The sequence below is a fragment of the Aspergillus affinis genome (assembly GCF_023601865.1).
Source record: "Aspergillus affinis strain CMG 70 chromosome Unknown NODE_37_length_269496_cov_86_605002, whole genome shotgun sequence".
NCBI lineage: Eukaryota > Fungi > Ascomycota > Eurotiomycetes > Eurotiales > Aspergillaceae > Aspergillus > Aspergillus affinis.
Genome location: NW_026515818.1, coordinates 131,360 through 156,957, shown reverse-complemented (window position 1 = coordinate 156,957; position 25,598 = coordinate 131,360). Strand labels below are relative to the sequence as shown.

The 25,598-nt window shown below is 49.2% G+C and overlaps 8 protein-coding genes across 8 annotated transcripts; 5 read left to right on the top strand and 3 right to left on the bottom strand.

The window, feature by feature from the left end:
* Window positions 1-142: 142 nt before the first annotated feature.
* On the top strand, window positions 143-3,996 carry KD926_006774 (Pex16-domain-containing protein; the record flags this gene model as incomplete). Its single annotated transcript, XM_053099783.1, has 4 exons — window positions 143-2,307; window positions 2,498-2,916; window positions 2,977-3,814; window positions 3,873-3,996. The coding sequence occupies 4 exons, from the start codon at window positions 143-145 to the stop codon at window positions 3,994-3,996; spliced, it is 3,546 nt and encodes a 1,181-aa protein (XP_052956517.1).
* A 303-nt stretch (window positions 3,997-4,299) lies between these two features.
* On the bottom strand, window positions 4,300-5,349 carry KD926_006773 (ribonuclease H2 catalytic subunit RNH201; the record flags this gene model as incomplete). The annotated part of the gene is made up of 1 exon (XM_053099782.1): window positions 4,300-5,349. One exon carries the CDS (start codon window positions 5,347-5,349, stop codon window positions 4,300-4,302), a length of 1,050 nt encoding a protein of 349 aa, XP_052956516.1.
* Window positions 5,350-5,811: 462 nt separating this feature from the next.
* On the top strand, window positions 5,812-7,979 carry KD926_006772 (Cupin domain protein; the record flags this gene model as incomplete). The annotated part of the gene is made up of 4 exons (XM_053099781.1): window positions 5,812-5,876; window positions 5,959-7,385; window positions 7,449-7,697; window positions 7,774-7,979. 4 exons carry the CDS (start codon window positions 5,812-5,814, stop codon window positions 7,977-7,979), a joined length of 1,947 nt encoding a protein of 648 aa, XP_052956515.1.
* A 378-nt stretch (window positions 7,980-8,357) lies between these two features.
* On the bottom strand, window positions 8,358-9,653 carry KD926_006771 (tubulin-folding cofactor B; the record flags this gene model as incomplete). The annotated part of the gene is made up of 3 exons (XM_053099780.1): window positions 8,358-8,695; window positions 8,762-8,981; window positions 9,384-9,653. 3 exons carry the CDS (start codon window positions 9,651-9,653, stop codon window positions 8,358-8,360), a joined length of 828 nt encoding a protein of 275 aa, XP_052956514.1.
* Window positions 9,654-10,545: 892 nt separating this feature from the next.
* On the top strand, window positions 10,546-11,641 carry KD926_006770 (tRNA (carboxymethyluridine(34)-5-O)-methyltransferase; the record flags this gene model as incomplete). Its single annotated transcript, XM_053099779.1, has 3 exons — window positions 10,546-10,656; window positions 10,748-10,872; window positions 11,125-11,641. The coding sequence occupies 3 exons, from the start codon at window positions 10,546-10,548 to the stop codon at window positions 11,639-11,641; spliced, it is 753 nt and encodes a 250-aa protein (XP_052956513.1).
* A 283-nt stretch (window positions 11,642-11,924) lies between these two features.
* Window positions 11,925-12,892, bottom strand: KD926_006769 (MYB DNA-binding domain protein; the record flags this gene model as incomplete). The annotated part of the gene is made up of 2 exons (XM_053099778.1): window positions 11,925-12,327; window positions 12,426-12,892. 2 exons carry the CDS (start codon window positions 12,890-12,892, stop codon window positions 11,925-11,927), a joined length of 870 nt encoding a protein of 289 aa, XP_052956512.1.
* A 9,665-nt stretch (window positions 12,893-22,557) lies between these two features.
* KD926_006768 (cysteine proteinase) lies at window positions 22,558-24,580 on the top strand (the record flags this gene model as incomplete). The annotated part of the gene is made up of 3 exons (XM_053099777.1): window positions 22,558-22,605; window positions 22,734-23,113; window positions 23,200-24,580. 3 exons carry the CDS (start codon window positions 22,558-22,560, stop codon window positions 24,578-24,580), a joined length of 1,809 nt encoding a protein of 602 aa, XP_052956511.1.
* Window positions 24,581-24,835: 255 nt separating this feature from the next.
* On the top strand, window positions 24,836-25,561 carry KD926_006767 (uncharacterized protein; the record flags this gene model as incomplete). Its single annotated transcript, XM_053099776.1, has 1 exon — window positions 24,836-25,561. The coding sequence occupies one exon, from the start codon at window positions 24,836-24,838 to the stop codon at window positions 25,559-25,561; it is 726 nt and encodes a 241-aa protein (XP_052956510.1).
* Between the last annotated feature and the right edge of the window lie 37 nt (window positions 25,562-25,598).

Genomic DNA, 25,598 nt, shown 5'->3' with positions numbered 1-25,598 from the left:
TACATACACAGGTACTGTATGTATGTACTGTACCTACCTTATCTATGTATGTATGTATGTACAACAGTACATACATATCACTTAATATCAGTCGCGTCCTTGGGATTAGAACTTTCGCGATATTGCAACCACCATATCACCCATGGATGTTCTAAAAACCCTTCATACTTCTGTTGCTCAAACATTTGAGAAAACATTCGATGATGCATATAGAGATCTATATGCTGAAATCAAATCTCGTGACTGCAAAGTGGAAGAGGCCGAAAAGAAAGCTAAATGCGCGGAGGAAGCCCGGGTTGAGTCCGCCGCAGAAGCACGGGAACTAAAACATGAAATTGCCATCCTACAAGAAGATATGGCGCGGAAAGATGTTAATGCAGAGGACACGCAGGTCTCTGCTGACCAGATTTCTAAGCTGAAAGAGACATTCTCGCCTCAACAGGCTCTGATCTTTGGCGACAGCCATGCTGGTTTTGACACCGGCTCCGATTCGAAGCCGAACGAAATCGTCAAGGAGAAATATGCCGCACTATACAATGAATTCATGACTCTGATCAAAGCTATCGATGGTCTTAGACTTCAAATTAAGCGTCAAAAGAGAAAATTGACGTATTTGCGAGAGTGTCTCGATCGAGAAACGTTTACTCTTGTGCTTGATGGAATTCCCGTCAAGTTTGAACGGAAGCAAACGACTGCGGTTGAAAGCCAGGCCCAGAAGTCAAAGAGACGCTATGAAGCTAAATTGCCACCCTGTGTTGCTGAGGATTCCAAGAAGGCTGGCTCGAAAACTCGTTCAAACCCATCCAGCCCCCAGCCAGGTGCTCATCATGACATGGCATCTTTGAATCCTCAGGATGAACAGCCAAACCAAAATCCTTTGCTGTGTGAGCCCGTCGAGGTCTGCACATCGATTTCGATACTGCCTACGGCTGGAAACGAGACAAACAGCCAAAACGCTTGTTCCAGAGCAGACAACCTACGAGAGCCGAGCATGTCCAAGTTAAGGTATCTGGAATCGTGCAAACCGTCTGCTGGAGTTCCATCATCCGATGGTAGCGTGATGAACAGTAAAATAAAAGATTCTACTCTCAGAAGTGAACAGACTTCGCCTCATTCTACAAGGGGACCGTCGCATCAAGCTAAATCTCATCAAATCGAGGAGCTCGGTAAAAAAAGCAACAATGTCAATTTTCTACAGGAGAGGCAACATAACGCGGGTCTACGTCACGAAGATACCTCGCCAACCGTCCTGCTGTCATCGCTGGGCAAAGCAGACGATAGTACCCGTGCTTCCGTCGCAAATCCGGGATCTTCCAGACACCCAACAGGTGATCCGCTGCATTTTAACCCGAGAAGCGATCATGACGGTAGCTCAGGGTTGGAGAGGAGACATGATAAATTACCGGGCAGATCTTTGAAACATGCATTATCTTCGATTGCGGAGGACGGTGATGAAGTCGGCCGTAAGCGACGCATGGGAAATTTACCACAAAATGCCTTATCTGGGGCTAAGTCTACCCAATTTCATTCCAACGAGGAAACCGCTCTCACTGAGAGGCGGTTGCATCAACTACTCGAATCACCTATACCTCCTAGACCCTCATTACAACAGCGCAAAGTCACTCAGGCTGAAGCTAACGGAGAAAATCGTCATCAACATAAGGAGCTAGGTCTTACACAGGCGGTTGATATTGACGTATCTTCTAGCCTACGACCCACAGCAGCAAAAAGCGAGGAAACCCAACTGCCAGGAGCGCGACACGAGCTTCCAAGTGACCCCTCGTGTCGGGCAAATGACTGTGAAGTCAGTGAGATGCACCCGGGGGATGAGCCTTATCGAGCTCGACCGTTGCGCCGGCTCGATCTAAGCCACTTTAAGATCAATCCCAATTACAACCAAGGACTGGACTTTGCATATGATGATGTTGTTCGCAAGAGACATGAGCGCGATTCTATTCAAGGCTGCACACGTCCGAACTGCTGCGGACAAAAGTTTCTTGCTATGGCACGTCATGGTGGACTGCCAACTCACCTAGAAAAGTTCCCAAGCGAAGACAGAGAAATTATAGAAGATTTTCTCGGGGAAGAGAAGGGCATAATTGACCGGATGACCACTACGGAATATCAGGACATCCTTCACGAAGCGAAAGCAAGGCTCATGGCCAATCAATACGGGCGACATAGGCATCATCACCAGCGGCCCTCCACACCCCCTGGTTTCTGGCGTGCAGACATGCCTGACACGCAGGAAGTGGAATATGACCGGGAAGAAGCCCTCAAAATGGAAAGAGAGAAAGTTAAGGAGCGGTATAGGCAAGCGATGCGACCTGGTGGCTTGTGGAAATTTGCGGATGAATGAACTTGTTTTGGGCATGTCACATATATACTACTAGAACGCCCAGTATGTGGTTCCGATGGACATAAATGCCGATAACTAGACAATCCTAATAACTGCATGGCTATGTCGATAAGTACTATGTAGTTACTCCGTAAATAGCCTCGGCTTGTATTTCTTGGCACATGTAGTAGTGCACGTGCTCAAGGGGTATCTATCCGCTCCCTCCGCTGTCTGTCGCACTCAGAGCTACTTCTGGTTGACTAGCTTGAGCCAGCACCAGTATCGCAAGTCATTCAGTCGTTTAGACGTGTCTGATATGGAATCCACCTGGAAAAATGGTAGCGCAATACAAACGGCGCTTTTCCAGCCGTCCAAATGGCTCCCTCTTTATGAGGACTTCGTGACCAAGAACGCTAGCTCTGTTGGCCAGGTAGAGTCGGCGCTGAGGTCTTTGACCTATATTATACCAGGTTGGTCTCAAGGCTTGCCCTTGGAATATTCACATAGGGAAATGAAGGCTCACTCATTGCCATCCGATGCAGGACGATACCGAGATTCGGAAATACCGTCAGAATGTGGTACGTCGAAGGGTCGGTCCTGAGTACACGGTGACTCGCTCTAACTATATGCTTATGCAGTGCACTCTGGCGTACAGATTCTATCGTTGTATCATGACTCTCTCGTTGCTCGAGTTATCTCTAGGCTACCGTCCACAATACCCCGGCCCACACCAACACCCCATTCCCGGTATACGAAATATTGGACCTCCAATTCAGTCCTCTATCACAGAGTCGCCTTGACTCTTCAAATGATACAATATACAGAATTACTCTGGGAAATGGTTGCGCGACGCCGCGGTGAAAAGATCCGCTGGAGAGTGGTCGCGATAATTGAAGTCATAAAAGCGATTTGTCGTCTATTCTTACTTCGTCTCACGAACTCCCGGCCTCTAGTCAGCCCTCCTTTACCCGAACGTGAGGTCGACCCAAGGTCGTTGGAGGGGGAGGAAGAAAATGACTGGAACGGAATGCAGACGCCAGACAACGAGCGGATTTCCGACCTGGGCTGGACTATGCCGCGAACAGGCTTATCACTCCCTTCTCTCCCAGACGTGAATGATGTGTCCAATTACCTCATTTCCAAGGTTCTCACGGCCGATGACATCAAACCGCCCAAAGCACTCTTGCATCGAGTTACTGGTCATGGTCATTTAGCGGAAGTGCTCTATATACTCCGACCCGTCTTGTATGCTCTAGCGATGCAACGGTGGAGGGGAGACAAGAAAAGTTGGAGACCCTGGCTGATTGGCTTCGGAATGGAGTACGGCTGCCGACAGCTTGCCAAATCTGATTTCAAAGAAAGGGTTGCTGGTGGTCTTCGAGGACTAACAGGTCTCGAGCGTGAGGAACTAAGGAAAAGAGGATGGGCTATGGGCTGGTGGCTTTTCCGCGGAGCATTTTACGAGAACATAACCAAGTATGACAACTCGATTTGCCCCACTGAGAGAATAAGACATGATACTGACGCTGAACAGATCTTGGTTGAGGGGATTAACAGGGAAAATGAAGGGAAAACCTGTACTTGACTTGGTGGGGAGCGTTGTTGAAGACTACGAATATCTGTGGGATAATTACTATTTCTCGACTGCGACGCTGTAGCGAGCTTGCGATTTTCTCGTTTTCGATCCACAGGGTTTATGCTCGATGGATTTGTTCGCTTACCGTTGTAAACCTACACCACAAGCTACTTTAGATACCCAATTTTGAACCACTGCCTCCCTTCGCTTTCCGCCACCAGCTATCAACTGTCATCGTAGGAGACAAGGGAAGAAACAGAACGCAAAAAGGATGGAAAAAGGGAGGTCAGAGAGAAAGGGAGAGAACTAAATGTATATATGCCAAAGGTTATCAAAGAGGGGTATCGTGATCATTAATTCTAGTTATTAGATCGGTTGTGTGCTCTCAGAGAACTTCTGTTGGTTTGCTTCCAAACCATTGTTCAAGTTCATGGGAAGTTGTTCCCCCGTTACCACCAGAGGACGATGACAACATGAATTCCTTCAAATGCGAATTATTCCCATCCACTGGCCAATCAACCTTAGACCCTCCCTTGAGCTCTAACATTTCCTTCGCAGTACCCCAACTGAAGCGGCATTCATTCCCCCATCCAAATATAGGTTCCATGTTTCCTCGAAGCCAGCGAACACACTTTGAGTCGGATGGGTAGCCACTACCCCAGCTATTCGTAGCATTTTCGTGTGGAGATTTCTCAGGTTCTTGGGCCATCAGTACGTTATGATGACATAACTCTAGTGCCACGTCTCTAGTTACTTTCGCGGCGACACTCGCGGCGCTAACGCATGGGTATAAGGAATCAGCCTTTTTAGCAACAGTAATCCTTAGAGAAGGGAAAATGCGCTCCAGCTTCTGCTGGTAGGCTGCTGGGTTTCCGATTGTGTCAATGTAGACCTCTCTGATTTCCACCTTTTTGACTTCAACAATGTCCCGAATGAGCTCAATAGTAGCATCCATTGCTTGCGCGTTTAGGTTGTAAGCTCCTGCCCCGAGGCGCATCATGCCAGAGGAGATGTCGCGTGCGGAAAGCAATTTGGTCGCCCACCCGCATGATTCGAATAATGGCGTACCCGGGGTGCAGAGTGTCTGCATTAAATTGGCACGCACAGCAGGTGTAAGGACTTTGCTGTCATCGAAACTATACTGTTGAGCCAGAAGGGGGTGGTGGAGATCATGTGGCACATAAAATGCACTGTATACCATTGGCCCCAGAACGGGGCCTCGTCCAGCTTCATCAACCCCTAAGACATAATGTTTGCGAGAAGGTGGTTTCGTCGGATCAGAACTTTCGACTTGAAGATCCGTTTCTGGAGGGCACGGTGAGTAATGGGCGTAGGATTCTCCGGCGAACACTCGGGCGCGATCTATACTGGGAGGGATGAAAAGACCGGTGGGAGCGAAGCCCTCCGGGGAGTGCCGTTCAGTCGGTTCTTCCATGATTCTCCGGGATGGAATTGAGAAGTCAGGGATCTTTTCTGGTTTCTTGAGTCCAGGATAAGAGCAGGGTGCAGGGTGCAAGGTGAAGAGGGAGAGGAAGAGGGAGAGGGAGGAATAATCTCTCTCTCTCTCTCTCTCTCTCTCTCTCTCCCATGCGGGACGCGTCGCAAACCGTTCCAGACTAGCGGCGCTTCGGCGCGTTGTTGGTCGGTCGCCCCGTCATGAATTCCCCTTCCCATTCCCCTCCATAGCGGCCGCGGTTACCAACTTTCCGCCTTGTCGCCTGCCTTCCTACCGTACATTTTTGCCCGTGCCAATTCATACCAGCTTGGTTTCCCCATCTCGCTCTTCGATCCCGAGATCCCAGGATCCCATACACCACGCTCATTTTCTGGGCTTCCCTTGACCCAAACTCCGATCAATTCATCATCCCGCATTTAGTTGTCTGGATCTCGCGCAACGATGGCTCCCCGTGGGCCCGCGAAAACCCGCGACTATGACTACTCAAACGTTGGCAAAGCCGGAAGGTCAGTCTGTCCCGTTGTTTCTTTTATTACGCTCTTGTCATCCAGTGCCTCGGAGGCTGATGTTAGATGGCCATGGTTGCAGGCGTACCGGGATCACTTTGAAAGAAGGCAAGCGCGACGAACATGGAATGGAAGACATAGAAGGGATGTGGTCATCCCCGGAAAATTCACCTTTGCGAGATGATGGCGCCAACGAAAAGAGCGATGCCTCGATTGGTTCGGATGGTATGTCAATGGACGAGGGTACGTGCCATCCTCCCCACTATCGCAATGATACTCATGCTCGGTCATTCAAACACACAGAGAATGCCCCCGACCCAGCAGATTTCCTAAACAGTATCAAAAGTGCCCGCGGGCCGTACCATCTTCCTCCCGTTGCACGCTCTCCCCTCAAGTCCGGTCTTACCGGGTCGCCGCGGAGAACCCCCGGCTTGCGATCCTCTCAAAGCCCGCAGCGTGACATTCTTTCCTCTAGCCCCTCCGATGGTAAAGGGTTGGGAAGCGCCGCGGGGGGTCCACGACAAGACGTATCTCCTCTCACTAATCGGTCCGTCAATACACCCTCTTTCCACCATGCAGCTAGCATGCGAAGCAAAGCGAACAAAGCATCCGAACCGGCTATGGCGGTGGCCTTTTCGGACAGCGATGCAAACAGCCAGTTCAATGGAGACGAAAATGCCGATGTCTTTGAGCAGATTCAAAATGACTTTGCGGATGGCTTCGAAACCAGTGACAATCTTCTAGGAGATCAAAGGGAGGATGTGAGGCAGGATGCTTTGGACCTGGACCCACAGTCGGCCACACCTGAACCACTCCCTCAGAAACAGACGAAGACTTCTACCAGGACTAGAAGGAATGGGAGGAACGCGGAGACCCGAGCCGAGGAAATTGCGCAGTCCAATTCAGCTGAGAATCAAGACTTTTCGAAGAAGAGGAAGCGCCCTGGAAGACCCGCAAAGAGCCAAGTTCAATCCAACCCTAAGGGTGGTAACGAAGAGGAAAGACCATCAAAAAAGACCAAAGCATCAAAAACTACGGTTGACGAGCCCAAATCATCTGGACACCCCCAGTTGGACAAGGTCGTTGAGAACTACGCCAATCGTACAGGACCTTTGAAGGGACGAAGCTTGTACATCCTCAAACGGGAGGCGCCAACAGATAACAGCACTACTCACACACGATCAGGGCGTGTATCGGTCAGGCCTCTTGCCTACTGGAGAAATGAGCGATGTGTATACGGCGACGGCGAAGCTGCGGAGGGCCAGCGATACCCTCTTTCAACTATCAAAGAAGTCATTCGGACAGAGGAACCTGAACCGGAAACGCGGAAAGCGAACAACCGGCGGCCATCCGGAAAGTCGAAATCGAAGAAGAAAATCCATCAGGAGGACGATTCGGACAGTGAAGAGTACATCGATACTTGGGAAAAAAACGAAGGTGTTTTGCACGGGTATGTGAGGAAATGGGACCCCGAGGTCCAAACTGGCACGGAAGACGAGGAAGTTGTCGGTATGGTTCCCCCCCTTTCCGTCATAGCTATACCGACCATACGTACTGATTGGGTACTAATAGATATCGCCTATGCCCCTTCTGGAATCGAGACTCGAGATGTGAAAGGCTCGAAGTTTCGATTTGCCAAACTTCTGAGTTCTCCTTTCTTAGGATCTGGAATCGTCGAACTACCTCCCGGAGGAGTGAAAAAGCCCAAGAATTCAAAGAAAATGCACATGGTGTTTTACGTCTGCAATGGCCGAGTGCAGATAGATATCTCTGGTGTACAGTTCAGTGCGGGAAAAGGCTGTGTCTTCCAAGTCCCACGAGGTAACTTTCCTCCTGTCCCTTGTATATTAGTCTTGGAAACAGAAGTCACTGATCCCTGTTCTCACTTGCAACATAGGAAACTACTACAGCTTCGCAAACACACACGGCAAGGATGCTCGATTATTCTTCACGCAGGGCTGCGTTCCGATGGATAAGGACGACTCCGCCCTTGAATCGGCGTCCAAGTTAGAGACCATGGAAGGAGATGCTGCTACTCCGATCACTCGACCCAGTGGTCCTGGAAAAGGCAGGTCAAGGGGCAAGCAGAAGACCAAAAAATAGTTCAAAGAATGCTTGAATGAGCTCATCTCAACAAGCTTCTCTCAATTTGCAATAGCAGCGGTTAGTTGGTATCGTGATTATCACCTGTAATCATTCTGTCGAATTTTTATGCGAAACCACCTTGATGTCCATTATGGGGTTTTCTCACTTCTAGCGATTATGTTACGTGGTCATTGGGGTCATTGGTGTTTTTGAGTTATCATAGGTCTTTCCTTCATCCTCATCTATTCTGAAATGTATTTTAAACGTCCCCCTAAGGGCATGGGACCTACTCACACCGATGCACTTTAAAAGACAATTTCTTCTTTACCGACATTTTAATGACACGGCTTTTTGCCCTTTCGCCTTGTGCCAATCCTTATCCTAGCGGGAAACTTGCTATAGTTCCTCCATGTCGCCAAGGTCGTCGTCCAGATCTAAAGGGGGAAAGTCCCCTACCTGAATTTTGTCGGGTTTAACAAACAGACCAGACTTGCTAGGACAGGTGAAGAAGCGTTGCCCTCCAACGCTACCATCATTCTTTCCTGTGGGCTCATCAAGTTCAACCCCTATCCAAAGGGGCAGAGAATCATCAGACTCTCCCCCGGAGGTCCCAGGCATAGTATTCACTCCAGGATAGGGAATAGTGGGCACAGGCCCAACAAAGCGGACAGTTCCCCTACGAATATGTGGCGGCGATGAAGGCAGAATGATCGCACGCCTAGAAACAACGATTCCTAATAGTAGAAGCCGGGGTAGTCAGCATCACGGACACCTACTTTGGAAACTGCCTAGATCCATACCTCTTTGTGCAACTTCCTCGGCGTCCTGTTCTGCCTGCCTCCGCATTGATTCCTCGGGCGTTAAAGCATTTGGGTCAAAGCGGCCTAGTTTCTGGTTTCTTTTCCAGGCCAAGACCGAATTTGGCAAAGACTCGTAAGTTTCTGAAGGAAGGACGTATTTTTCCACAGATGATAGATCGTTAAAATTGGGTCTTGCGGACTGGGGTCTCGAATCATGGACCTAATAGGATCCTGCTGATTAGTTTGTGTTCCAACCATTCTGACAAAATATACACGTTTGTTGTTCTCTTTCTCTCTTCTTTCTTATGCAAGGCTTAAACGCATGCAGAGTTTGTTGGGTAGGAAGTAAGAAACTGTCTACCGCGGCATGATTTCTCTTCTCCAAGCTCTATATAATGAATAGGTGGAAGACTAGACACGGCCGGGCCTCTAAATTCCCAAAGAGAATGCACGGCGGGGTTCACTCTGAGTGGAGTGGTAGGGTGCTGCCGCAGACCTATATATACCTTTCGTGTATCTTTTGTGCGGCGAGGTAACTAGATATACCGGGTTGGGAATAAGGAGGCGGGGGAAGGAAACCAAAGAACACAAGCCTAGATAACATAGGAAATCGATTTCATACCTCAATTTCGCATCCCTTTACTAAGCCCCAATCGCCGATTACGGTTTCATCACCATCAATCCATCGACTGGGAAGACCGGGCGGTTTAAGATGCAAACGTTGACTACCGGGTGGGATGCCAGTCATGGTTTCCAATTTAGACTTCAGCTGCATGACAGTCCATGTTGGAGTGATGCGGCGTTCATTCTGGAATTGAGAACCTGCATTAGGACCAGCAGATGGCGTAGTGATGATAACAGCGACGTCTGCCGGAGTAGGCTGAAATGCCATTTCTGCTTCTGTTCTTGAAGCTATACGGAATATTAGTTTGAGGAGGTTGTTCCTGTCCAATAGTTAGACAAGCCAGGAAAGGGCCAGCGCGAGGTCACCGAAAGGGGCCCCGCTGTTCTCAGATGCAATTTTGTAGGCCTTTTCATTCCCAGAGAGTCACGGAAAAGGGGCGATGTGATTGCGGGAACCTGATGAACCTATTTTCCTAGCCAGGTGGAAAGATGCGCTTACTTACTGATGAAAGCTAGCTACACTTCAAGTCAAGGATATGATGGCGACTTGATATGCCAGCAGAGAAGAGGAGTAGAGAGTAACTCGTGAACTACTGAACAGGTTGTAGTTACACAGTAGTGTCATTAGTCAGCACCGATTTCCAACCAGAACTAAGTTACTCCGTACAGAGTATGTCGTATCAAGACCTTGTACAACTCTGGGTACGGAAAGGGTAGGTATGTGCAATCATAGATCTACTGTCAGGAAGGCAGGAGCGGCTTTCACATCGCTGGATAATCGATTGACTCGATTCCTCTCGATCCATACCACCGAGACCGGCCACTCGGAATGGGCCAGAGAAATCCCCGATAGTTGAACCTGTGGCAGGTGCACAAGCAATTGATTGAACCTGATTTCCCTCGGTCTCTGCGATCTGAGATGGATACCGATAAATCCACGATGCTACTTAGGTAGGTAGGTAGAATAATGTAATGTATGTAACCACCCTCGGAAGAGGTCCCACGTGGGGTGCTCTTGACACATCCGATCCCTCCTCATCTTCTCTTCCCTTCATTCTTCCCTTCATTCTTCCCTTCATTCTTCCCATAGCCCGAACACCAACCGAGATCACCCCTCTAGAATGCTTGTGTGGAAAGGGATATCCAAATAAACGGCAACAATGGCGTCCTCAGAAGCTGCCACCAACCAACCCAATGGTGAATACGAAGAAAAGAATGTCCACGAGGTGTATCAACTGATTGCGAATCATTTTTCCGCGACTCGTTATAAGGTGAGTACACGTTCCCTGCCTGGTCCTTCTTCACCGTCTCTACATAAACGGTCGAGGTGCTCTTTGCTTGGTTCTTACCGAATATTGGCAGCCATGGCCAATTGTGGAACGGTTCCTCAAGGAATTGGCTCCAGGTGCGATTGGGTTGGACGTGGGATGCGGCAATGGCAAATACCTGTCCGTGAATCAGGATGTTTTTATCGTGGCTTCCGATCGGTACGTGTGATCTCTCCATTGCCCCAGAATTCCCAAGCATTGCCCTGTCGGCGCATGTGCCTGCCTCTTGACCTCTTTTCTTGCTGTGGCCTGGGCAAGGAAAAAAAGTGACGAGCCCCTCTCTCCACCCCGCTATTCCTCTCATCAATCATCTCTCTCCCCTCCGAAAAATTTAGTCGTCATAAATGTGTGTTTATTTTATTTCTACCAATATATTCTCGTTTTAGTGTTATCGACATGACTCTTGAAAAGAAATCGTTTCATCAATGAATCGCCGTTGACCGTTGTGGCCAGGTCGGAAAATCTCGCCCGAATCGCTGTAAAACACCAACCACATTCAACAATCGTCGCGGACATTCTAAATCTGCCACATCCAGATTCGTTTTTCGACTTTGCCCTATCAATCGCCGTGATCCACCATTTGTCCACTCCTGATCGGAGGATTCAGGCTATACGCGAGATTCTGCGCACGTTAAGGCCTTCCAAGCCTAATGCACCTGGCGGAAAGGCGCTTCTATATGTCTGGGCACTAGAGCAGAAGTCTAGTCGAAGGGGATGGGATAAAGGTGACCAACAGGATGTGATGGTCCCTTGGGTTTTGAAGCAAAAACCCTCCCAAGATGATTCAGGTGCAGAACCGCAAGTATACCATCGATACTACCATCTCTTCGAGGAAACGGAGCTAGAGCGTGATATCAAAGCGGCAGGTGGTTTTGTCCTCGATTCAGGTTATGACAGGGATAATTGGTGGGCAATCGCGGCTCGATAAGACCCGGAAGTGTCATGACGTGGGGGCCCGGGATCCTGCCCTCTGGGGCCTCATGCTGACATCCACATCCGTCCATGGAAAAAGGAGAGTCGTGGAAAGGGTGCCCATATGTCTTTGGGGTTCCCACGGAAGAACTAAGAAAAGGAAATTCCAACAAAAGCAATAAGGAGAAATCCTCTCCCATGATGAAGGCATACCTTCAATCAACGCTATGCAAGATCGTAACAATGCAAAAAGGTAAAAGCAGGGAAAGCAAGAGGCATAGACATCATCTTATGGCCCGCTAAGGAAGAGTTCGAGGGGGGAGACCAAGGTGTGGTCCCAAATGACTGCTATGACTGCTGCTCAAGTCTAAAGGATGTCCTAACCGATAAGCTTCTCGCGGAGGAGGAAAAGGCGGCGGCGGCGCATATGCCGGGACGCCGGCGGTTAACTCCTCGACGGATGGGAGCTGTGGAGGAGCAATTGGACGCGATGCCGATCCCTTTCGTGGCCGAGATAGAGACGTGCTAGCTCTGCGAGCCCTCGGGGCAGGGGGATCAATTGCTGTACTCGACAACGAAAAGGGGACTACTCCGGCTCGGCGCGCCATTTCTTGTTCCCCCAGTTGCCAATGCATAGCTTCTGCAGCTCGCCATGGAATCGCCATTTCTTCTGCCACTTTGGACCACATTTCCGCCTTGAAACTACAAATGCCCGGATGGATTAGCAAATCATTCTGGAAAATCTGCATCTAGACTCTCTACCTCAGTGGATAGAAAGCAACATTTCCTGGGAGACATACCGCTCATAAAGTCGCGCAAGCTTATTCTTCTTATCCTCGTCCCACTCACTCCTGCGCTCTAGATAGTTCTGATAGTGAAGACGGCAACTGATCGCACTTCGACCGGGAAGTCGTTTGCTGATGTCCTCCCATTTCATACCACTTCCCCGCAATTCGATAATCAGTGCGTCCTCCTCCGGCGACCATTTTGACTGCTTCTTGGCTGGAGATTCTGCCGTATGAGCTGGCTGTAGGCGCTTCGCCGGGATGGATACTGGGGCTTTGGCTGTAAGAGGCGTGACGGAAGGAACGGACGTCGGGGTCGTGATGGGGATTGCCGGAATCATTGGAGCTTGCGGGATCGGATTCGGAGGGAAGTTGGATGCAGAGGTCACGGGGGTGGCGGCCTCCTCATCTTGGGGCTTCAGCAGCAGTGAGATATCCACTTTGGCGGAAGGCAGAATAGCTTGGTTTTGTAACGCAATCATATGCGCGATTCGCAGTCAAGACCTCTTCTTTTTTGTCGTGGTTGTGTCTGGATCGAACCCCCCAAAAATTGATATAACTGCCAGGCTCTGGCTAAAAATCCGAAATGGCAGCGTTCAGGATGGACGAACTCGCGTGAACAATGCTGGATTCAACGATCGTTTTTGAATAGGAATGATGATAATGATGATAATAAAACGACAATGATAGCAATGGTAAGAGTAAACTTAGATAAATCTTTTGTATCGATCTCCAAATCCGTGAGTTAAAGATAGTATTGACCAACAGTGAGAGTCAATGACGAAACTTGCAATCCCATCGAGATGTATAGAGGGGAGGGAGTGGGGGTGGGCGTGAGTAATATCAATGGGTAGATATTAAGCAAAGGCTCACTCGTCGAAGTCGACGAGGGGCGGGAGACAAGGATAAGAGTTAGAAGAACAAATAAAAGACTGGCGGCCAGAGAAGGTCGAAAAGCACCGACTAATGGATGTTCTCCAGTGAGAGAGAAAAGAATAGAGAACTGCAGATATCGCTCGTGATAAGGATAGAGGTATATCAAGTTGGATAAAAAAATATCGAGGCAAAATCTAGACGAAATTCTAGTAACCCAGTAATAGGAACAGACGAGGTATCAGAACTAATCAATGAAAATCGTGAAGAGATTGGGAGGATAGAGATCGAAAGAGGGAGGGAGAAAGAGAGAGAGAGAGAGAGAGAGAAGGAGAAGAAAATAAAGTAGGAATAGAGAGGAAGGAGGAAAGCCGAAACAGATGAAACAACCTGAGATGCATGAGAAGAGATCATCGGCAATGACAGCTGATCTAGCAGTGTTGGACAGCAAATTAGAAGCTCAGCAGTAATAATGCTCGCACTTAGTAGGTATGGGGAGGGCGAAGAGGAGGCTAACCAGGAGGCGAGCTCGGGACCCAGTGGGTTCGAGAAGCCGTTGATATTGGGATGGGTTATTTTATTATTTTTATTATTATTAGTTTAATATTTTTTTTAATTCCGGCTTTTCTTTTTCTTTTACTTTTTTTCCCTTTTTATTATTTCCTTCCTGCTGCCCCGTACACCTAAGTATGATCATGAGAAAGACCTCACATCTCTGCTCCATTAGTACTTTTTTTTTTTTTAAAAAAAAAAAAAATTTCATTCTCTCTTCAACTGCCATATAGACCAATTTCCGTCCCCACTAGATACCCTCGAAGGGGGATCTGGATGGCAATCCTTATATAAACCCAGTCTTCGAGACTCCTCTAGAGAGGAGCTTTGTCTATTACGACTGAGAAGAGACCAAGGACCTTACGGACCAACGGGGAGTTAGAACCAACGGTTGACTCTTATCCACCAGAAGCTAACCTACAGAAGGAAGTACTTCCTACCAGTTTAATGGGCAACAAAACAATAATACTACGGAAATATTATTATTAATATTATTATTCCATTAATATTAATAACAACAATACCGCGATGATTATCATGAAGGGTTCCACTTCCCGGGTGCTCTACTTTAATGCTAGAAGGATAACGGAGTACTGGCGGTCAAACCTCTTCGAACATTCGAGCCCAACTCCAATTTGGACGATGACTCGGGCGAGGGGTTCGTTGGCAAACCAGGAATTCTCTCCTCGCCAAAAAGTCAACGCTCTACCCGTTGGGCCTTTTCTATCTACGATAGGGATCGACTCGGCCGCCCCAGGGCCGGAGAACGGAGTAGTTGTGGGCGTGCGTGGGCGTGTGTACGGCGTAGTCCGTACGGTGTATGTAGGCAAGCAGCCAAGTCCTCTGCCCTCCGTAGCTTACTCCGTACTGTACATCCAGCAGAGCTGGTTTGGCTAGACAGGTAATCACAATCTCAGCCGCATGGTGACGCTGGGCATGACAGGGAGATTAAAATGATGCCTTGTAGAATTTAGCTGAGTAGACTAGACTCCCTCGATTCGTTCGTCCATCTTACATGGTGCTGACTGCTGACGATAAAGCGAGGGGAAGCTGCATATAACAGGAGGGGCAGCTGCTTAGCCAAAGACGACCGATGAGTGCCGGCCACCCCGGTATAGGACCCGAAAGTTAGGGTGTTTAATATCTTATTTTCCTCCTGTTTTTGTCCCTTCTCTCCTATATTTTTAATTTATTTATTTATCTCTTTCTCTCAGAAAAATCAGAAAGAAAAGAAAAGAAAAAGAAGCCAGTGAACTAACATGGTTCTCCCCTGTGGAGAACCGCATCATCCTGAACCGGGATATGAAATGGTCGTGAAAACTCCATGTTCCAACCAGAGCGTTAAAACGGGGAATGATGGGGAGGATGCGTAACGACGACGGCGTCAAGTCTTAGCGATGTCTAGAAAGGGCCTTAAATTTCATTCCCCTCCATCAGTCAACGCTAAATTATATTAAAATTGCCAACGGGAATGATCTTCTCATTGGCCAAGACCCCCCTCCCCCCCATGTGCCAGATTTCAGGTTCTTCTATCCTGGCTCCCTTAGCAGGGGGTGCCTTGTCTTTATTTTGATTATCCCTATGATTAGCACGATCCGTCTCGTTGCGACTTCCCGCTCCCTCCAAAATCCCCTCTGCGCTTCAGAGTCCAATTGCAGAATTCGGAACCCCAACGGCCGGGGGCTCGTCCGTCCAATTAGTCCCAAACTACCGCAATGGATCGGTCAACGGTGGACGAACCCCAATCCACGGACGGCAAGTATCGTCCTAGCCAAGATTGATATGCCACCCAATAGTAGTCCCTATTGCCTACTCCGTGAAGTGCAACTCAGACACCACCTGGGTCCCAAGGGTGGGAGGGGGGTTCATTTTGCATTTTGGATCGTATTTGTATTTTCTTAGGGACCGTTCATTCGTGTCGTCCAACCTTCTACCGTAGTTAGTTTCTACGGATTACAGAATACCACTGGCCTGGCTTGGCCGACTTGATCGACTTGATCAGGACAAAACAAAGCACGCAGTATGTAGGTATATGCTAGGGAGTATGTACTGTACCTACTACGTAAATAAAGTCCCTCCTAGACCTATCCAGTAGATCTGTGCAGAAACCACCAGGAGAGGACGAACCTAATGCATTGAACACTTCACAAGAGTATACCGCTGTATAGCACAGATTTAATCCTTCTCTCGCCTCTTTTCTCTCTCTTTCTTCTTTCGCTTCAGTAGTCGGACAAACCAAAAATGAAAAATGAAAAATAAAAGAATAAAAAATAAATTGACAGTTCCAGTTTTCCATGCTCCATGCAATGCGCCGTACTTTGGGTGCTGTCAATCAGGTCTCGGTAAGGCGCCGGGCGGTGCTCTACCGTGGATTGCGATGGGATGTGGATCAACTTACCGACCTCCCGAGGCCGAGACCTTTGAAATAATTGCGTGGGCTTCAATTCTCCTGGAATGCGAAGAACGATATTCCGTACGTGATATCGAGATAATAATGCTCATCATAATGGTATGCGAGACCAGAGATTTTTTCTGGATCCGGTGTCAAGTCAGCAAGAGCTCGTCGTCCTCTTTGCATGCGTCATTATTCAGTATCCACCGAGTTTTTCATCCGACTTCATACTGACGATGTTGTCACACCCTACTCAGCCCGAGATAGACCTTGATATCAAGTCTGGAGTGATATCAACATCGATCTTCCTTACACAAACCTTGTTTATTTCAGCTCGGTTTGGTGCAATTTTGCTTTTTATTCCTTTTTTTTTTTGACTTTCGAACTTCGACGTACACCTGAGTACTACCACTCCCGACTACTACGCGTGTACGGGGTAGGGCACAAGTCCAACAGACTTACCAGTTCCCGGTTTCCACGCAGCAAAGAGTTTGGTTCCTTCCTTCTTCGTTCCCACTTCCCAGCAGTTCGCCCTCATCTCCTTCCCAATTTAATTTGACGACGGCAGTTATTAATTATGGGGAAAGCCCTCCAGTACATTAATGATGAAGAGCGATTAATCAATCCATGATTAGTGCACTACCGCGTACCCTACTCCCGCACCCAAACTCGTTCAACGGGTCGCGATCTCCGGGACTCCATCTCTCAACAAATTAACTTCCGTTGATCTGTCGGTCTGGAACGCGAAGAGGAAATTTGCTGGAATTATCATTAAATGAATAGCCCGTGAACCAAGGACTAGAACCACGGAGGAAGGTAGAGAGGGAGAGTTGGAGCTTAGGAAACCCGTTCGCCAGCCTTGGGCCCTGAGAACCTGAATCCGGCCTTAGGCTACTGCCGACGGCGATTTGCCGCTCAAGACGCGTCTTTCGCGTGCTGTGCGCTTGTTGACCCGAGTTGGGATGTTTTTCTGTCCCTTCATTTTAATTTTGATTTTTTTTTTTTTTTAAAAAAAATTCCATGGGGATGAGGGCGAACGGAATAGTACATCGTTTCAGGGACGAATGACCAAGGAAGAGGGGCTGCTTGTGAATACTCCGTAGGATATTATTATTTATTGACGTCCTCCTCTCCCGTGGCAATGGGGTGTCGGTTTAGTCTCGATATCATCATCATCGTCATCGTCATCGTAATTGTTCTTCCGTAGAAGGGAAGAGGGCGGGGAGGCGGAAGTGTGGAATAATACTACGTGTACTCTGTCAGTGACTCAGTGTACTGTACTCAGTATTTACTCCTTACGGCGTCAGAGGAGGACCAGGAGTGTACGGAGTACTCCTAAAGAAATGAAAAAAAAAAAAAAAAAAAAACATGACCCGTACTTCGGCCGACACTATGGAAACAAGGCACCGATTCCTTTCTGTTCTGGGAATAGAGATCGGAAGATAAAAGACCGCTAGGCCCCGTCGGCACTAGCCTGTCTAGGCTTGCGGAGTATGCTAGGCCTTGTCGAATAATGTCGAACGCTAAGCCGAAGGACCTTCGAACGACGGGGCCGCGGCAACAAGGGGTTTCCCGCGAGCTGCACCACTAAGCCAGCCCGACAACCACGGACATGCAAGATTACCTAGGGACTGGTGGGGCTAAAACGGTGGTTTGCCAGAATTGTTCCGACCGAAAGGCGGTGGAGACGGTCGGCCTTTTTCCCTGCCAACGCCCCAATGACCGCCCGACTGCTGGTGGGCCCAATTTCCCGCCATTATTGGAAGTGACCTGGCAAACGCGCAGCCCGTCCGAGGGAGGCGGAGAGAGGCGCAGGTGAGAAACTGAGCGCAAACGAGGCTTGAATTAAGGTGCCAAGTCGTCGCCCGCCTTTTTTGGGGTGGTTTGTTTCTCTTCCCTTTCTCAGTCTCGGGGCCAATCCTCTCGACGCTATCTTCGTCCAGTATCCGTCACTAGTTAGTTTATATTAATCCTCTTTCTTTTCCGGTCTACCATCGTCAACGGCGTTGGGAGTGACGCAGACGATCAATATGTATGTCTCTATGTAGTAGTTTCTACGGAGTGGGATACACTATCCACCGTCTACAGACTACAGACTACAGTACCTACGCAATAAGTCACCGCTCAATGACCGGACTGGCCTGAGTTCGGTAATGGGTCAATAATTTATCTTTAATCTATGGATCAAGTTATCAAATCGTACTCCGTACGGAGTAGTATGCGCTCATACCTAGCTCCGTTGCCTTCCCAGGCTCTGACTTTTCCTTGATTTTGGGCTAATCTATCTCCTTCCCCCTCTTCATTACCGATCTATCCTGGAAGATGATTCTTTAATTGCGCGGGTTGACGGGGGATGGCAACAATTGGGACAAACGAAGCCCCGGCTCATACAAGTCAGATGTAAATGGCGGTGGACATCGCCCTGCCGCGGGCCTAGAACATCCGCTCCCGCGGTGGGTTTGACCTTGATCTCTGTCAAGCCAAGTCAAGTGTCAAGTTGTCAACCCTCACCAGTGTCAGGTCAGGACTCGGGACTCGGGACTCAGGAAATCAAATCCCAGTTGCTGAGTTGCTTGCTGGCTTACAGTAGTCTAAGGCCCGATTCACAACAATCCCATTATCATAGTCATCCTACATAACTCTCCGGGCCAAGGAAACTGGTGTTTTATTTTAATCTTAGTTTTAATCTATTTATTTTTCTCTTTTTCTTTATTGATTTATGTTATTTTATTTTTTTGGGGGGGGGGGGGGGGGTTATTTCTTCCACTCCCCAGGACTCGGTGCAAAACATGCAGTTGACTTGCAGATGTGGAGGAAGGCAGAAGAGCAACAAAATGACCTGTCACATGGAGCAGGCCTTCCAATTTCAATGCTACCGTCCGTCGTGCCTCCTTACTTCCCCTCGTGTTCAATGCGCAACGAACCTTCTATGTATTAAGGGTCAGCATTACTCCAAAGAGTGGACTTCCAGTCGATAGTGTCCATGGACCGTAAGAGTTGATGCGGAAATCCAAAGTTTGGCACTTTGGCTTCGGGTGTACCGACATTGGAGTCGCAAACCTGTGGTGGCCCATATCCACAATTAGTAGTCACCATTCGCATCGTGCTACGTACTCCGTAGATGGAGTGGGCGGAGAGGGGTGAGTCCTGGGATGATTGATTCGAGGCGGGAAATCAATATTGTGTGGAATCTAACAATGCACATGTACAAGTCACTCAGACTGTAAGTACTCAGTACACAGTAAGAAGCTGGTAGGTGATGCGTTGTTAGGCATCTTGGGCTGGAGAAGACCAGAGCAAGCCCCCCCACCCAATGCGTTGCCCAAGTTGCCCGTAGGATATTCACATTTCACAGGTTGTGTCGCTGTCACTTCTCGCTAAGATTATTATTTGTTTCTTATTGACTCGTCGGAGTTTCAAACGGTCTTGGACAGACGCCATTGGACTGGAGCCGGCGGGTCCAGACAGGGATTCCGGCGCTCTTTCTATTCCTGGCGCGCAATGATCGTCGCAGAAAATGTCCGACAACCTCAGAGGCTCAGAGCCTGAGTCCTCTTCCCCCCCCCCTCCTTTTTTGATTTGATCGCTCCATCTGACCGTCTGGCGATATTCCGGATAGATTATGGACTGATTTGATTCCTCCCTTCCCCTCTCGGTTGTGCAGGCGAGTGTTCAGTATGTACAACCAAAGTCGACGGGTGCGATAGCTTCGTCTACGACTTTGTACAATGACATCCACCGTGCCTATGCCGATGCTCTATTGGAGCAGAAAACATTACGGTGTAGGGTCTACGGAGGGTTCCCAATCAAACATGATACTAACAACGGTAATTTGGATCCTCCGTAGCAATAATATCTTCTCTTCCCAGAGAAGAGGAAAAGAAACCCGCCGATGGTGTCCCTGGGAAATTTGAAACATCTGGGATTGTCTTTGCGTGGCAAAGCTGAAAAGTGGCCCTGTGGCTATTGCGAAAACGGTCAACAATTAACAGTCGAGGCTGCCCAACTCGGGTGGGTCATCGGGTTAATTAGGGTCTAGAAGCCCTCGGCGGACTGTGTCGAAGAGTCGCCGGACAATATTCTATCTATCCCTGCATTTCCTGGGTTTGCTTGTCATCTACCGAGTACTGTGTACGGTGTGCGGATGGAACAGATAGATCGCCATGCTTTGGCCCTTTCCTGCAGGACGCTCTACTGAGTCAATGAACTCGTCCATCATCCTCTGCTTAGGAGAGATTGTGACAGCGCTGCTCGAGAACTTGATGATCATTTGCCCCGGCCTGTCCTTTCGAGCGTGAAACCGGCCTTTTAGTGCTCTTTAGTCTGTACTCCGTACCGCCTAGACTTTTTAGTCCACTCTTCTTTGTTCGGCAGAAGTTTCCCAGGATGAGAGGCTGGATCGCTCGCGATCGCCCTAAAATCGACCCGATTAGTTGTAAGGACATGAAGAAAAGGTAATCTCATGCCCTTAAAATTTAATTTTGATTATCCGCGTCGGTCACGAGAGACACGACACCGATCGTTCGTCGTTCTCGAGTCATGGTACCGAGATCGGCCATCAACCTGCAATCATCGTTCCTCTCGATGAACAACCCATTTCCATCTCGACTGCATATGGGCTGAGGTGATTGGAATGCATTGCATGAGAGGAGGGTGTACGGACACGACTAGAAGGCCTTCCTTCCTGGCCTCCTACACCGCCACCAACTCGCGGTGATCACTGATCATGACGACCGCCGGTCAATGCAGACCGGACCGGACCCTCATCCGCAGTGTTCTCGACGGGGCGAGATCAGACCATCCGAACTGGCGATGGCTGGAACGTTCAACAGTCCACCTAACTGCCCTAGTAAGATTACTGAGGGGGCGGACGGGGAGCGAAAGGTCCCCACAATCTGACAAGATGAAACAAGAAGACGAGCTGTGGGGAAACGTCCGAGATGATTGGGCTATCGTCATCTATTAGAAGACAGGATTATTGGGATAATCGCCGCGACGCCCATGCGAACCATTGCCGGATGTCCCCCCCCCCCCCCCTTGGCGTCCCATCCAAGGCAAATTCAAAGCAAATCACAACACATCAAATCTCCGAGAGAAATTAGGGAAGCGATTCATACGAGTCAAATGGTGTGCGCGCGGGGAGGTGCCTTGCGGGTCTAGACTCTAGACTCTAGAGCCCCCAATCCGCCCCTCCATGCCGGATAGATCGATGGCAATCAAAGAACCCGGCACGCATAATAAGTTGATAACTTAGTCCCTGACACGCTAAATGGCCCTCCAATCATTAGCTCGAAACTTCCCGTGTTCAGGATAACCTACGGGGTAAGGCGTGCCTCCTCAACAATTACCTGATCTAGTAGCTCGGTCATTCATTTGGGAGAGGGCAGATGGCCTTGGGGCCAATCTATCTCAGGAAGCCCTCACGGAAGAAGAAGGTGAACAATCAGAAAGACCAAAATGAAAGAGATGAAAGAAAATAGGCCCAGGTGGCTTTGTAGTGTCATCTGTTCTCCCACCTTCCCTTGCCGTAGACAGCGCCCGTTGAAGGCACAAGCCGAACGCATATATGTGTATCTGAAGCGATATGGCCATTCTAGTTATCTACCAACATGCTAGTGGAAGCGATATTATTTGCCTTTCTCTCCCAGGGTGGTGCCCTAAAAGCTGTGCGAGTACTACCCTTAGAAAGTCTTCGCTATGGCTCCAACCTTTTTCACATATCAAATCTGGACTTCTAATGGAAATACATACGTATGATCCAATGAGGAACATTGTTCATCAGTCCTATCACAAACTTGAACAACCATGTTTTGAGCTGGTGCTTTGAACATTTACTCTGAACAGTGTTCTATTCCATTGTGCTCGAACACAAGATCACGCACAGGAGTCTCTATCAAAGGTCACCACAAAGCTCCCTGCCACGGCGATAAAGCGCACCTATCTACATGCTCTCTGCATAACAATGCAAGGTGTACACTTGTCTTTGCTCATTGAATTGGTCTTTGTTCACGAAAGCTTCATGTTTTCGATTTACAATCAATGAATTGTTTATTAGCCAGAATAACGGACCCAGGAACAAAGGTGCCGAGTGGAAAGAAAGAGATCAAACGAAAAAGGAACCCGCAAAGACGTCAAAGGATATCCAGGTCTGTACAAACATCACAATGGCCTCAAACATAAATAGCTGGCTGTTTCCGATGAGCAAGATGAATTTTGAAGTCATCAACAAGCTGAATGCTTCAGCCAATCGTCAATATCATTCGATCTCTGTTTTGCAGATCTATCCAGGTTCTTAGGGCTACTTGAGCACTAACCAGCAAGATAACACTTATGGACTCTTCGAATAACCAAGAGGACCAGCGGACAATAACCAGCAGGGTAAGTGCCCCCCCCCCTCCCTTTTTTTTTCTGTTTCTTTCTTTCTTTCTTTTTTTTTTTTTTTTTTTTTTTTTTGAATATCCAACTCGGTCTTGCACCTGCTGACATTCTTTTGTTCTTCTCTCTAGAACGTGCTTCCCTCTTGGAGTGCGGACTATCATGGACTTACTCCGTTGAGAGGGTTCGCAAACTCCTCAGTCCTATGCTACCGGAACTCTGCCCTGTGTGTTATCCTACACTCACCTCTTTTGATCAATTGGATGGCATCACACTATGAAGAACATCTCACAGACCGATGTGTTATATGTCTGTTGCACCGTCTTGTGGTGTCGTTCTGGAAAGGAGACAGCAGCGGCGAGGATAAGGATGCCGTCCTGGAGCAATTCTGGACTCGGATCCGGGAATATGGATGTACATGGTCTAAACAGAGTCCAGAAGAGCAGCAGGATGTACGGGAGTTTATTGAAAGCATATTCAATCAGATGATCCTGGATAGTGACGGAATGGAGTGAGTGACCTGACGTTCCTTTTTTTTCCACCACCCATTAAGCAATAGCGGCGGCTAACTTTCTTTCTCTTCTTGGAAATGAAAAGACCATTTGACCTGGCCGAGCTTCTCAAGATAAAGTCCAGTCTGAGTCTCAAGTGCAAGGCATGCAGCAAGGTAATGACGCCATCGGATCAAGTATGGTTTTGCTCGCCCCGAGATGGTCCAAATTTGAGAGAGGAAGAAGCGCCCATTGAAATCGGGCATTTAATCAAGCGTCGCTACTCAGATTCAACCGAAAATTTTGGTTGTGAACAGTGCAAGACCGAGACTGGCCATGCTCGGTCTGAAGATGTCACCGAAATTCCCGAGATTCTGCTCATTTGTTTAAACAGAATGGATGATGACAAGATGAAATCATTTTGGAATGTAAGCCTCAGTGACCAGATGGTTCTCCCTGATTCCCTACGCGGATGCCTGGCAGATAAGGATGATATTAAGTACGAACTGTACGTAATTATATTCCACGACGGTGACTCCATCAAAAGCGGTCATTATACGGCTGCAGTTCGAGCGCCCACCGGGAAGTGGATGTTGATGAACGACGACGCCGAAGCACGGCCTATGCAGTCCCTGGAGACACTGATGAACATGGGCGAAGGAAACACGAAGCACAGCGCTACTGCCTACGTGTTAGTGTATCGACGCCTGCCCCTTGGGGGCGAGTCTGCGCCCGCCGAGGGCCAGACTGCACCTACACTTGCTAAGGGCGAGTCTGCGGCTGTCGGGGACAACTCGAAGCAAGAGCAGGCACAAGGCGACGCATCCGGGCCTTCCGAGGACGTCTTAGATCAAACGCAAGCCATGCCGCTCGAGGAGCCGTCGCCCACCGATCCGGCCGTCGATCCGGCCGTGCTGGTTCCTGATTTAGAGATCGCTCCCAGTTCTCCCAGCCCCGTCGGCTCCCGGGCGTCGCGTCCGGGGTCACCAGTGCGACCTGGGGTGACGATGGATGGAACCATCAGTCTCGACGGCCGGGAAGTTGAATGGAAGATTCAGCAGCAACTGACCATGCCTTCAGACGCCGGTCCCCTGATTAAGGTGAAACCTCGAGCCAAAGTCCAGCGTGCTAACATCCGGCTCACCCTCACCTCCGGGGAGGAGGTTCTGGAAGGAGAAGTCACCATCTCGCTGAAGCCCGCGGTGTCGAAATCCCGGCCACAGAAACCGGCCAAGACTCCCAAAACTATGAACACCAAGGCAAAGAAAGCAACCGACAAGGCAGGCCAGAAGAAGGCGAAAGCGACGACATCCAGCAAGCAAGCCAAGCCTGAGGGGGTCAAGAAGGGGACCAAAGCAGGAAAAACCGCAAAGTCGAACACCAAGACTAAGGCTACTACTAAGATTACTACTACTAAGGCTACCACCACGGCTACCAGGGCAGGACAGACCAAGAAGCCAAGCAAGAAGGCTAAGGGAACTCGCTAGGCGAGATTTTGGACAGTTTAGGATTTACTTGTGTCGAGTTGGTTTTATATTTCTTCTTTTATTCTTAATCAATAATCAATAGAATGAAATAGAGCACGATGTGTACAGATTATTAACATTCATTCTCTACTGTTGCCCATTGACGGTTCCGTCCCCGCCAACCTCCAGCTACCACCTCGGCTGCCTTTTACATCCCCTCAGGTCTCCTTTCACATTGACCATACCGTCTATCTCACTAGGGGCAAGAGGAATCCCATGCAGGATTCAAGCAACCATGGACCAGCTGTACTTCCCGTTCAATTCGTTGAGCGGCTGATCTCCCGGCTGGGCCAGCAGCTTCCCCCAAGTCAACGCGCAACGGACTCGGCTAGTCCCCTCCCACCTGTTCTTCCGTCAGATGCAAAGCCATTGATGTTGACCCTTCATTGTCTGTTTCCCAACGAGCTGCTGCTGGCTCTGGACATTCTGGACCGCGGCCTGGTGAGACGGCTTGCCCAGCAGGATGCGAGCCAGGAGTCATCAAATCCGACGACAGATCCGTCCAGGGTCGTGTTTTTCGTCATCTCCGCGTCCGCGGCGCCGTCGACCTCGGCCAAAAAGCCGGTGCCCACACGCACAGGGCAAATGGGCTATGAGGTTAGGTTGCAGGCCTGGAATTGCACTTGTCCGGTATTCATGCTGGCCGCATTTCGCGATCTCAGCTTCGGCTCCGCCCCAGAGATGGAGCCTGCCAGACATGCGGAAGGACCCCGGGACGGCGACGACGTGCCCAGAGTCAAAAGCCAGACCTGCTGCTACGCATATGGTGGGTGGTTGGCTGGCGAGCCGACCCGGACGTCGCCTCCGATCTGTAAACATCTTCTCGCTTGTCTGTTGATGGCGCGTTGCCCTGGCGCATTTGAGACCACGGCCCAAGAGGCCGACCCAGCCCTTGTTCCTGCGGAGGAGTTGGCAGGCTGGTGTGCCGGCTGGAGCGGATGATTCGGTATCGGTTTCCTGTTCCAGACACAGAAAAGAC